This window comes from Oncorhynchus gorbuscha, linkage group LG05 (genome assembly GCF_021184085.1).
Source record: "Oncorhynchus gorbuscha isolate QuinsamMale2020 ecotype Even-year linkage group LG05, OgorEven_v1.0, whole genome shotgun sequence".
NCBI lineage: Eukaryota > Metazoa > Chordata > Actinopteri > Salmoniformes > Salmonidae > Oncorhynchus > Oncorhynchus gorbuscha.
The window spans coordinates 93,885,145-93,899,390 of record NC_060177.1 but is presented as its reverse complement, the minus strand read 5'-3'; the positions used below and the strand labels follow the sequence as shown (position 1 = coordinate 93,899,390).

The following is a 14,246-nucleotide window of genomic DNA, read 5'->3' as shown; positions in this document are numbered from 1 at the left end:
AATGAGCAACAAGAAAATAACAGTAACAAGGCTATATAGAGGGGGTACTGGCACAGTACTGGCACAGAGCCAATGTGCGGGGGCACCGGTTAGTTAAGGTAATAGTAACAGGGCTATATAGAGGGGGTACTGGCACAGTACTGGCACAGAGCCAATGTGCGGGGGCACCGGTTAGTTAAGGTAACAGTAACAGGGCTATATAGAGGGGGTACTGGCACAGTACTGGCACAGAGCCAATGTGCGGGGGCACCGGTTAGTTAAGGTAACAGTAACAGGGCTATATAGAGGGGGTACTGGCACAGTACTGGCACAGAGCCAATGTGCGGGGGCACCGGTTATTTAAGGTAATAGTAACAGGGCTATATACAGGGGGTACTGGCACAGTACTGGCACAGAGCCAATCTGCGGGGGCACCGGTTAGTTAAGGTAATAGTAACAGGGCTATATACAGGGGGTACTGGCACAGTACTGGCACAGAGCCAATGTGCGGGGGCACCGGTTAGTTAAGGTAACAGTAACAGGGCTATATAGAGGGAGTACTGGCACAGTACTGGCACAGAGCCAATGTGCGGGGGCACCGGTTAGTTAAGGTAACAGTAACAGGGCTATATAGAGGGAGTACTGGCACAGTACTGGCACAGAGCCAATCTGCGGGGGCACCGGTTAGTTAAGGTAATAGTAACAGGGCTATATACAGGGGGTACTGGCACAGTACTGGCACAGAGCCAATCTGCGGGGGCACCGGTTAGTTAAGGTAATAGTAACAGGGCTATATACAGGGGGTACTGGCACAGTACTGGCACAGAGCCAATGTGCGGGGGCACCGGTTAGTTAAGGTAACAGTAACAGGGCTATATAGAGGGGGTACTGGCACAGTACTGGCACAGAGCCAATGTGCGGGGGCACCGGTTAGTTAAGGTAATAGTAACAGGGCTATATACAGGGGGTACTGGCACAGTACTGGCACAGAGCCAATGTGCGGGGGCACCGGTTATTTAAGGTAATAGTGTTCTATACATACAGTGGCTTGCAAAAGTATTCACCCCCTTTGGCATTTTCCTATTTTGTTGCCTTACAACCTGGAATTAAAATAGATTTTTTGGGGGGGTTTGTATCATTTGATTTAGACCACTTTGAAGGTGCAACGTGTTTTTTTTTATTGTGAAACAAACAAGAAATAAGGCAAAAAACAGAATTTGAGCGTGCATAACTATTCACCCCCCCAAAGTCAATACTTTGTAGAGCCACCTTTTGCAGCAATTACAGTATCTTTGGGTATGTCTCTATAAGCTTGGCACATCTAGCCACTGGGATTTTTGCCCATTCTTCAAGGCTAAACTGCTCCAGCTCCTTCAAGTTGGATGGGTTCTGCTGGTAAACAGCAATATTTAAGTCATACCACAGATTCTCAATTGGATTGAGGTCTGGGCTTTGACTAGGCCATTCCAAAACATTTAAATGTTTCCCCTTAAACCACAGAGTGTTGCTTTAGCAGTATGCTTAGGGTCATTTTCCTGCTGGAAGGTGAACCTCCGTCCCAGTCTCAAATCTCTGGAATACTGAAACCGGTTTCCCTCAAGTATTTCCCTGTATTTAGCGACATGCATCATTCCTTCAAATCTGACCAGTTTCCCAGTCCCTGCCGACGAAAAACATCCCACAGCATGATTCTGAGGGTGATGAGAGGTGTTGGGTTTGTGCCAGACACAACGTTTTCCTTGATGGCCAAAAAGCTCAATTTTAGTCTCATCTAACCAGAGTACTTCCTTCCATGTTTGGCGAGTCTCCCACATGCCTTTTGGTGAACACCAAACGTGTTTGCTTATTTCTTTCTTTAAGCTATGTCTTTTTTCTGGCCACTCTTCCGTAAAGCCCAGCTCTGGAGTGTACAGTTTAAAGTGGTCCTATGGACAGGGAATCCAATCTCCGCGGTGGAACTTTTCAGCTCCTTCAGGGTTATCTTTGGTCTCTTTATTGCCTCTCTGATTAATGCCTTCCTTGCCTGGTCTGTGAGTTTTGGTGGGCGTCCCTCTCTTGTCAGGTTTGTTGTGATGCCATATTCTTGTCATTTTTTAAGATGGATTTAATGGTGCTCCGTGGGATGTTCAAAGCTTCAAATATATTTTTTTAGAACCGACCCCTGATCTGTACTTCTCCACAACTTTGTCCCTGACCTGTTTGGAGAGCTCCTTGGTCTTCATGGTGCCGCTTGCTTAGTGGTGTTGCAGACTCTGAGGCCTTTCAGAACAGGTGTATATATACTGAGATCATGTGACAGATCATGTGATACTTAGATTGCACACAAGTGGACTTTATTTAACTAATTATGTGACTTCTGAAAGTAATTGGCACCTTTTTTTTTAAAACCATTTCACTTGATCAATTTGGATTATTTTGTGTATGTTCATTACATGAAATCTAAATAAAAATCATTTTAAATTACAGGTTGTAATGCATCAAAATAGGAAAAATGCCAAGGGGGGTGAATACTTGTGCAAGCCTAGACAATGTTTTTAAAGGAGCATAAAAACTTTTAGTTTGAAAGAATACGCAGTGTGCTTCTTTAGTCCAGCATTCCTGATTGGATAGAAAATACAAAACATAAAAATGGAACTAGTGACAGTTGGATGTCGTTTTAATCCCCCGAATGGACAGCTGGTGACGAGAATTATTTTCATCATTATGACAAAATAATATAAATAACGTTGAATAAATTATGCATTGTTGTAACATTCTGGATTGTTATTTTTGGATTACAACCAAATTATGATAAGTGTACTGTATTATGTGTTAGTTCATTAATAAATAAAACTTTACATTACTGTGTAGTTTACCAATAAAATGGTCTGTCGGTGGAGTGGACATACTTGGTATTCATATCACGATTGAAAGAAATGATCTCACTATAATACATTTGAATAGAAAGTATAGCAAAAATAGATAAGCTGTTGCAACCAATGGAAGGATAATACCGGTCTATTTGTGGAAAAATCACCATGATAAACTCTTTAGTCATATCCCAGTTTACCCTGATTAACTCTTTAGTCATATCCCAGTTTACCCTGATTAACTCTTTAGTCATATCCCAGTTTACATATTTACTTATGGACATGCCTACACCTAGTGACTTGTTTTTTAAATTTACAGGGCATTCGGGAAGTATTCAGACCCCGTGACTTTTTCCACATTTTGTTACGTTATTCTAAAATTGATTAAATAAATAAAAATATCTAGCACTATACACACAATACCCCATGATGACAAAACAAAAACAGGTTTTTAGAAATGTTTTGCATATATATATATTATATGAAAATGCATACCTTATTTAAATAAGTATTCAGACACTTTGCTATGACACTTGAAACTGAGCTCAGGTGCATCCTGTTTCCATTGATCACCCTTGAGATGTTTCCACAACAACCTGTGGTAAATTAAATTGATTGGACATGATTTGGAATGGCACACACCTGTCTATATTAGGTCCCACAGTTGACAGTGCATGTCAGAGCAGAAACCAAGCCTGGAGGTCAAAGGAATTGTCCGTAGAGCTTCGAGACAGGATACTTATTATATACATATTTTCCACCATAATTTGTAAATAAATTCATTAAAAATCCTACAATGTGATTTTCTGGAAATGTTTTCCTCATTTTGTCTGTCATAGTTGAAGTGTACCTATGATGACAATTACAGGCCTCTCTCATCTTTTTAAGTGGGAGAACTTGCACAATTGGTGGCTGACTAAATACTTTTTTGCCCCACTGTATATGGGTTATGAGTACTTATCTAGTTGACTGTGATATAAGGGTTATGAGTACTTATCTAGTTGACTGATATATGGGTTATGAGTACTTATCTAGTTGACTGATATATGGGTTATGAGTACTTATCTAGTTGACTGATATATGGGTTATGAGTACTTATCTAGTTGACTGTGATATATGGGTTATGAGTACTTATCTAGTTGACTGATATATGGGTTATGAGTACTTATCTAGTTGACTGATATATGGGTTATGAGTACTTATCTAGTTGACTGTGATATATGGGTTATGAGTACTTATCTAGTTGACTGATATGGGTTATGAGTACTTATCTAGTTGACTGTGATATAAGGGTTATGAGTACTTATCTAGTTGACTGATATATGGGTTATGAGTACTTATCTAGTTGACTGATATATGGGTTATGAGTACTTATCTAGTTGACTGTGATATATGGGTTATGAGTACTTATCTAGTTGACTGATATGGGTTATGAGTACTTATCTAGTTGACTGATATATGGGTTATGAGTACTTATCTAGTTGACTGATATATGGGTTATGAGTACTTATCTAGTTGACTGATATATGGGTTATGAGTACTTATCTAGTTGACTGTGATATATGGGTTATGAGTACTTATCTAGTTGACTGATATATGGGTTATGAGTACTTATCTAGTTGACTGTGATATATGGGTTATGAGTACTTATCTAGTTGACTGTGATATATGGGTTATGAGTACTTATCTAGTTGACTGTGATATATGGGTTATGAGTACTTATCTAGTTGACTGTGATATATGGGTTATGAGTACTTATCTAGTTGACTGTGATATATGGGTTATGAGTACTTATCTAGTTGACTGTGATATATGGGTTATGAGTACTTATCTAGTTGACTGTGATATAAGGGTTATGAGTACTTATCTAGTTGACTGTGATATATGGGTTATGAGTACTTATCTAGTTGACTGTGATATATGGGTTATGAGTACTTATCTAGTTGACTGTGATATATGGGTTATGAGTACTTATCTAGTTGACTGATATATGGGTTATGAGTACTTATCTAGTTGACTGTGATATATGGGTTATGAGTACTTATCTAGTTGACTGTGATATAAGGGTTATGAGTACTTATCTAGTTGACTGTGATATATGGGTTATGAGTACTTATCTAGTTGACTGTGATATATGGGTTATGAGTACTTATCTAGTTGACTGTGATATATTAGTTATGAGTACTTATCTAGTTGACTGATATGGGTTACTACTTATCTAGTTGACTGTGATATATGGGTTATGAGTACTTATCTAGTTGACTGTGATATATGGGTTATGAGTACTTATCTAGTTGACTGTGATATATGGGTTATGAGTACTTATCTAGTTGACTGTGATATATGGGTTATGAGTACTTATCTAGTTGACTGTGATATATGGGTTATGAGTACTTATCTAGTTGACTGTGATATATGGGTTATGAGTACTTATCTAGTTGACTGTGATATATGGGTTATGAGTACTTATCTAGTTGACTGTGATATATGGGTTATGAGTACTTATCTAGTTGACTGTGATATATTAGTTATGAGTACTTATCTAGTTGACTGATATGGGTTATGAGTACTTATCTAGTTGACTGTGATATATGGGTTATGAGTACTTATCTAGTTGACTGATATATGATATATCTAGGGTTATGAGTACTTATCTAGTTGACTGTGATATATGGGTTATGAGTACTTATCTAGTTGACTGTGATATAAGGGTTATGAGTACTTATCTAGTTGACTGTGATATATGGGTTATGAGTACTTATCTAGTTGACTGTGATATATGGGTTATGAGTACTTATCTAGTTGACTGTGATATATGGGTTATGAGTACTTATCTAGTTGACTGATATATGGGTTATGAGTACTTATCTAGTTGACTGTGATATATGGGTTATGAGTACTTATCTAGTTGACTGTGATATAAGGGTTATGAGTACTTATCTAGTTGACTGTGATATATGGGTTATGAGTACTTATCTAGTTGACTGTGATATATTAGTTATGAGTACTTATCTAGTTGACTGATATGGGTTACGAGTACTTATCTAGTTGACTGTGATATATGGGTTACGAGTACTTATCTAGTTGACTGTGATATATGGGTTATGAGTACTTATCTAGTTGACTGTGATATATGGGTTATGAGTACTTATCTAGTTGACTGTGATATATGGGTTATGAGTACTTATCTAGTTGACTGTGATATATGGGTTATGAGTACTTATCTAGTTGACTGTGATATATGGGTTATGAGTACTTATCTAGTTGACTGTGATATATGGGTTATGAGTACTTATCTAGTTGACTGTGATATATTAGTTATGAGTACTTATCTAGTTGACTGATATGGGTTACGAGTACTTATCTAGTTGACTGTGATATATGGGTTATGAGTACTTATCTAGTTGACTGATATGGGTTATGAGTACTTATCTAGTTGACTGATATGGGTTATGAGTACTTATCTAGTTGACTGTGATATATTAGTTATGAGTACTTATCTAGTTGACTGATATGGGTTATGAGTACTTATCTAGTTGACTGTGATATAAGGGTTATGAGTACTTATCTAGTTGACTGATATGGGTTATGAGTACTTATCTAGTTGACTGTGATATATGGGTTATGAGTACTTATCTAGTTGACTGATATGGGTTATGAGTACTTATCTAGTTGACTGTGATATATGGGTTATGAGTACTTATCTAGTTGACTGTGATATATGGGTTATGAGTACTTATCTAGTTGACTGTGATATATTAGTTATGAGTACTTATCTAGTTGACTGATATGGGTTATGAGTACTTATCTAGTTGACTGTGATATAAGGGTTATGAGTACTTATCTAGTTGACTGTGATATATTAGTTATGAGTACTTATCTAGTTGACTGATATGGGTTATGAGTACTTATCTAGTTGACTGATATATGGGTTATGAGTACTTATCTAGTTGACTGTGATATAAGGGTTATGAGTACTTATCTAGTTGACTGTGATATATTAGTTATGAGTACTTATCTAGTTGACTGATATGGGTTATGAGTACTTATCTAGTTGACTGATATATGGGTTATGAGTACTTATCTAGTTGACTGATATATGGGTTATGAGTACTTCAACGTGATACAGTTGAAGTCGGAAGTTTACTACATACACTTAGGTTGGAGTCAATAAAGCTCATTTTTCAACCACTCCACAAATTTCTTGTTAACAAACTATAGTTTTGGAAAGTCTGTTAGGACATCTACTTTGTGCATGACACAAGTCATTTTTCCAACAGTTGTTTACAGACAGATTAATTCACTCTATCACAATTCCAGTGGGTCAGAAGTTTACATACACTAAGTTGACTGTGCCTTTAAACAGCTTGGAAAATTCCAGAAAATGATGTCATGGCTTTAGAAGCTTCTGATAGGCTAATTGACATAATTTGAGTCAATTGTCGGTGTACCTGTAGATGTATTTCAAGGTCTACCTTCAAACTTAGTGCCTCTTTGCTTGACATCATGAGAAAATCAAAAGAAATCAGCCTAGACCTCAGAAAAACAATTGAAGACCTCCACAAGTCTGGTTCATCCTTGGGAGCATTTTCCAAACACCTGAAGGTACCACATTCATCTGTACAAACAATAGTACACAAGTATAAACACCATGGGGCCACGCAGCAGTCATACTGCTAAGGAAGGAGACGCGTTCTGTCTCCTAGAGATGAACGTAGTACTTTGGTGCGGAAAAGTGCAAATCAATTCCAGAACAACAGCAAAGGACCTTTTGAAGATGCTGGAGGAAACAGGTACAAAAGTATCTACATCCACAGTAAAACGAGTCCTATATCGACATAACCTGAAAGGCCGCTCAGCAAGGATGAAGCCACTGTTCCTAAACCGCCATTAAAAAAAAGCCAGACTACGGTTTGCACCTGCACATATTATGGGGACAATGGCCCCTGTGATTAAACTAAAATAGAACTGTTTCACCATAATGGCCATCGTTATATTTGTTGGAAAAAGGGGGAGGCTTGCAAGCAAAAGACGACCATCCGTCAGGAAGTTAAAGCTTGGTCGCAAATGGCTCATCCAAATGGACAATGACCCCAAGCATCCTTCCAAAGTTGTGGCAAAATGGCTTAAGGTCAACAAAGTCAAGGTACTGGAGTGGCCATCACAAAGCCCTTAACTCAATCCTTTAGATAATTTGTGGGCAGAACTGAAAAAGCGTGTGCAAGCAAGGAGGCCTACAAACCTGACTCAGTTACACCAGCTCTGTCATGAGGAATGGGCCAAAATTCACGCAACTTATTGTGGGAAGCTAGTGGAATGCTACCCGAAACGTTTGACCCAAGTTAAACAATTTAAAGGCAATGCTACCAAATGCTAATTGAGTATGTAAACTTCTGACCCACTAGGAATGTGATGAAAGAAATAAAAGCTGAAATAAATAATTTTCTCTACTATTATTCTGACATTTCACATTCATAAAATGAAGTGGTGATCCTAACTCACCCAAGACAAATTTACTAGGATTAAATGTCAGGAATTGTGAAAAACTGAGTTCAAATGTATTTGACTCAACTTCTGACTTGAACTGTATATGAGTTATGAGCACTTATTTTAGTGAGCCTCCGAATTAACTGTCTTCTTTCCTCTTTTCTCAACCCAGACAATACATACGTGTCAAACTCTGAGAACGAGGATGAAGTTCTAGTCACCAGAGACCAGATCCCCGTCATCTTCCACAGGATAGCAACAGGTTTGTTTGCTTTTCAGACTGTCTGTAGTCTCTCTGTCGTCGTATCTGTTTATCAGACTGTCCGTAGTCACTATGCTGTCGTATCTCTGTTTATCAGACTGTCCGTAGTCACTCTGCTGTCGTATCTCTGTTTATCAGACTGTCTGTAGTCACTCTGCTGTAGTCACTCTGCTGTCGTATCTCTGTTTATCAGACTGTCCGTAGTCACTCTGCTGTCGTATCTCTGTTTATCAGACTGTCTGTAGTCACTCTGCTGACGTATCTCTGTTTATCAGACTGTCCGTAGTCACTCTGCTGTAGTCACTCTGCTGTCGTATCTCTGTTTATCAGACTGTCCGTAGTCACTCTGCTGTAGTCACTCTGCTGTCGTATCTCTGTTTATCAGACTGTCCGTAGTCACTCTGCTGTCGTATCTCTGTTTATCAGACTGTCCGTAGTCACTCTGCTGTCGTATCTCTGTTTATCAGACTGTCTGTAGTCACTCTGCTGTAGTCACTCTGCTGACGTATCTCTGTTTATCAGACTGTCCGTAGTCACTCTGCTGTAGTCACTCTGCTGTCGTATCTCTGTTTATCAGACTGTCCGTAGTCACTCTGCTGTAGTCACTCTGCTGTCGTATCTCTGTTTATCAGACTGTCCGTAGTCACTCTGCTGTCGTATCTCTGTTTATCAGACTGTCTGTAGTCACTCTGCTGTCATATCTCTGTTTATCAGACTGTCTGTAGTCACTCTGCTGTCGTATCTCTGTTTATCAGACTGTCCGTAGTCACTCTGCTGTCGTATCTCTGTTTATCAGACTGTCTGTAGTCACTCTGCTGTCGTATCTCTGTTTATCAGACTGTCTGTAGTCACTCTGCTGTCGTATCTCTGTTTATCAGACTGTCCGTAGTCACTCTGCTGTCGTATCTCTGTTTATCAGACTGTCTGTAGTCACTCTGCTGTCGTATCTCTGTTTATCAGACTGTCCGTAGTCACTCTGCTGTCGTATCTCTGTTTATCAGACTGTCTGTAGTCACTCTGCTGTCGTATCTCTGTTTATCAGACTGTCTGTAGTCACTCTGCTGTCGTATCTCTGTTTATCAGACTGTCCGTAGTCACTCTGCTGTCGTATCTCTGTTTATCAGACTGTTTGTTGGTATAGCAGATACTTAGATGAACAGACGTCCTGGCTAACTGTGTATTGTTTTGTGTGTGTGTGTGTGTGTTTTGTACACAGAGATTAGGGTCAATAATGACGCCAACTGCTGCCTGTCCATCAAGTCCAAACATCAGATAGACAAGAATCAGGTGAGATGTACATCACTAATTAATAAGACATTATACAAGCTCATACATGCTGCTAGCAAGTCATTAAGCATTATAACGTCAGCTATTTGATATAAAGTTCATAGAGAACTTTTTCAGTGTGAACTAGTATGTAATAACAGGTATAATAGTATGTAATGTGTAACTATATAGTATTATGTAATAACTATAATAGTATGTCATATGTATAACTGTATAGTATTATTTAATCATTTTAATAGTATGTAATAATGGGTAAGAACTGTTTAGTGTGTAAATGTTAACTGTATGGTAGTATGTCATGACTATTAGTGTGTAACGGTTGTAGGGGTGGAATTGTAATAGGGGTGGAATAATGGTGTAATATAGTGGTGTAATAGTGTAGTGGTGTAATAGTGTAGTGGTGTAATAGTGTAGTGGTGTAATAGTGTAGTGGTGTAATAGTGTAGTGGTGTAATATTATAGTGGTGTAATATTATAGTGGTGTAATATTATAGTGGTGTAATATTATAGTGGTGTAATAGTGTAGTGGTGTAATAGTGTAGTGGTAGTGTAGTGGTAGTGTAGTGGTGTAATAGTGTAGTGGTTTAATGGTATAGTGGTGTAATAGTGTAGTGGTGTAATAGTGTAGTGGTATTATAGTGGTGTAATATTGTAGTGATGTAATATTATAGTGGTGTTAGTGGTGTAATAGTGTAGTGGTATTGTAGTGATGTAATATTGTAGTGATGTAATATTATAGTGGTGTAATATTATAGTGGTGTAATAGTGTAGTGGTGTAATAGTGTAGTGGTGTAATATTATAGTGGTGTAATATTATAGTGGTGTAATAGTGTAGTGGTGTAATAGTGTAGTGTGTGTGTAGTGGTGTAATAGTGTAGCGGTGTAGTGGTGTAATAGTGTAGTGGTGTAATAGTGTAGTGGTGTTATAGTGGTGTAATATTATAGTGGTGTAATATTATAGTGGTGTAATAGTGTAGTGGTGTTGTAGTGGTGTAATAGTGTAGTGGTGTTGTAGTGGTGTAATAGTGTAGTGGTGTTGTAGTGGTGTAATATTATAGTGGTGTCATAGTGGTGTAATATTGTAGAGGTGTAATAGTGTAGTGGTGTAATAGTGTAGTGGTGTAATAGTGTAGTGGTGTAATAGTGTAGGGGTGTAATAGTGTAGGGGTGTAATAGTGTAGGGGTGTAATAGTGGTGTAATATTATAGTGGTGTAATATTGGTGTAATATTATAGTGGTGTAATAGTGGTGTAATAGTATAATGGTGTAATATTATAGTGGTGTAATATTATAGTGGTGTAATATTATAGTGGTGTAATATTATAGTGGTGTAATATTATAGTGGTGTAATGGAATAGTGGTGTAATATTGGTGTAGTGGTGTAATGTGTAATAGTGTGTGTAATATTATAGTGGTGGATATTATAGTGGTGTAATATTATAGTGGTGTAATAGTTGTGTAATATTATAGTGGTGTAATATAATAGTGGTGTAATATTATAGTGGTGTAATAGTGTAGTGGTGTAATAGTGTAGTGGTGTAATAATGGTGTAATAATGTGGTCCTTCTGTAGCTCAGTTGGTAGAGCATGGCGCTTGTAACGCCAGGGTAGTGGGTTCGATTCCCGGGACCACCCATACGTAGAATGTATGCACACATGACTGTAAGTCGCTTTGGATAAAAGCGTCTGCTAAATGGCATTTATTATTATTATTATAATAATGGTGTAATAGTGGTGTAATAGTGGTGTAATAGTGGTGTAATAGTATAGTGGTGTAATAGTGTAGTGGTGTTATAGTGGTGTAATAGAATAGTGGTGTAATATTGGTGTAGTGGTGTAATGGTATAGTGGTGGTAATATTATAGTGGTGGTAATAGTATAGTGGTGTAATAGTATAGTGGTGTAATATTATAGTGGTGTAATATTATAGTGGTGTAATATTATAGTGGTGTAATAGTATAGTGGTGTAATAGTTTAGTGGTGTAATATTGGTGTAATATTATAGTGGTGTAATATTGGTGTAATATTATAGTGGTGTAATATTATAGTGGTGTAATAGTATAGTAGTGTAATAGTATAGTGGTGTAATAGTATAGTGGTGTAATATTGGTGTAATATTATAGTGGTGTAATATTGGTGTAATATTATAGTGGTGTAATATTGGTGTAATATTATAGTGGTGTAATATTATAGTGGTGTAATAGTGGTGTAATAGTATAGTGGTGTAATTGTATAATGGTGTAATAGTATAGTGGTGTAATAGTGTAGTGGTGTTATAGTGGTGTAATATTGGTGTAGTGGTGTAATGGTATAGTGGTGTAATATTATAGTGGTGTAATAGTGGTGTAATATTATAATGGTGTAATAGTGGTGTAATATTATAGTGGTGTAATAGTGTAGTGGTGTAATATTATAGTGGTGTAATATTATAGTGGTGTAATAGTGGTGTAATAGTATAGTGGTGTAATAGCATAGTGGTGTAATAGTGGTGTAATATTATAGTGGTGTAATAGCATAGTGGTGTAATAGCATAGTGGTGTAATAGCATAGTGGTGTAATAGTGTAGTGGTGTAATAGTGGTGTAATATTATAGTGGTGTAATATTATAGTGGTGTAATAGTATAGTGGTGTAATAGTATAGTGGTGTAATAGTATAGTGGTGTAATAGTATAGTGGTGTAATAGTATAGTGGTGTAATAGTATAGTGGTGTAATATTATAGTGGTGTAATAGTGTAGTGGTGTAATATTATAGTGGTGTAATATTATAGTGGTGTAATAGTATAGTGGTGTAATAGTGTAGTGGTGTAATAGTAATAGTGGCGTAATATTATAATGGCGTAATAGTGGTGTAATAGTATAGTGGTGTAATAGTATAGTGTAATAGTGTAGTGGTGTAATAGTGTAGTGGTGTAATAGTGTAGTGGTGTAATAGTGTAATAGTGTTGTGGTGTAATAGTGTAGTGGTGTTGTGGTGTAATAGTGTAGTGGTGTAATAGTGTAGTGGTGTAATAGTGTAGTGGTGTAATAGTGTAGTGGTGTAATAGTATAGTAGTGTAATAGTATAGTGGTGTAATAGTGGTGTAATAGTGTAGTGGTGTAATAGTATAGTAGTGTAATAGTATAGTGGTGTAATAGTGTAATAGTTTAGTGGTGTAATAGTGGTGTAATAGTGGTGTAATAGTGGTGTAATAGTGGTGTAATAGTATAGTGGTGTAATAGTATAGTGGTGTAATAGTGTAGTGGTGTAATAGTGTAGTGGTGTAATAGTGTAGTGGTGTAATAGTGTAGTGGTGTAATAGTGTAGTGGTGTAATAGTGTAGTGGTGTAATAGTGGTGTAATAGTATAGTGGTGTAATAGTATAGTGGTGTAATAGTGGTGTAATGGTGGTGTGGTGTAATGGTGTAATAGTGTAGTGGTGTAATAGTGGTGTAATAGTGTAGTGGTGTAATAGTATAGTGGTGTAATAGTATAGTGGTGTAATAGTATAGTGGTGTAATAGTGTAGTGGTGTAATAGTATAGTAGTTTAATAGTGTAGTGGTGTAATAGTATAGTAGTTTAATAGTATAGTGGTGTAATAGTGGTGTAATAGTATAGTGATGGTAATAGTATAGTGGTGTAATAGTGTAGTGGTGTAATAGTGTAGTGGTGTAATAGTATAGTGGTGTAATAGTATAGTGGTGTAATAGTATAGTAGTTTAATAGTATAGTGGTGTAATAGTATAGTGGTGTAATAGTATAGTGGTGTAATAGTGTAGTGGTGTAATAGTATAGTAGTTTAATAGTATAGTGGTGTAATAGTGGTGTAATAGTATAGTGATGGTAATAGTATAGTGTAATAGTATAGTGTAATAGTGTAGTGGTGTAATAGTATAGTGGTGTAATAGTATAGTGGTGTAATAGTATAGTGGTGTAATAGTATAGTAGTGTAATAGTATAGTGGTGTAATAGTATAGTGGTGTAATAGTATAGTGGTGTAAATAGTAATAGTGGTGTAATAGTGGTGTAATAGTGGTGGTAATAGTGGTGTAATAGTGGTGTAATAGTATAGTGGTGTAATAGTATAATAGTGGTGTAATAGTATAGTGGTGTAATAGTATAGTGGTGTAATAGTATAGTGGTGTAATAGTGTAGTGGTGTAATAGTGTAGTGGTGTAATAGTGTAGTGGTGTAATAGTGTAGTGGTGTAATAGTGTAGTGGTGTAATATTATAGTGGTGTAATAGTGTAGTGGTGTTATAGTAGTGTAATAGTGTAGTGGTGTAATAGTATAGTGGTGTAATAGTATAGTGGTGTAATAGTATAGTGGTGTAATAGTGTAGTGGTGTAATAGTGTAGTGGTGTAATAGTGTAGTGGTGTAATAGTGTAGTGGTGTAATAGTA

At 37.0% G+C, this 14,246-nt stretch overlaps 1 protein-coding gene across 1 annotated transcript in view; it reads left to right on the top strand.

Moving 5' to 3' along the window:
• Positions 1-14,246, top strand: part of LOC124036673 (protein mono-ADP-ribosyltransferase PARP8-like) — a 92,277-nt gene that overhangs the window by 23,561 nt on the left and 54,470 nt on the right. The window contains exons 4-5 of the mRNA XM_046351517.1: positions 8,488-8,577; positions 9,794-9,864. Of these exons, the coding sequence (XP_046207473.1) occupies positions 8,488-8,577; positions 9,794-9,864 (161 nt within the window). The remainder of the gene's footprint in view (positions 1-8,487; positions 8,578-9,793; positions 9,865-14,246) is intronic.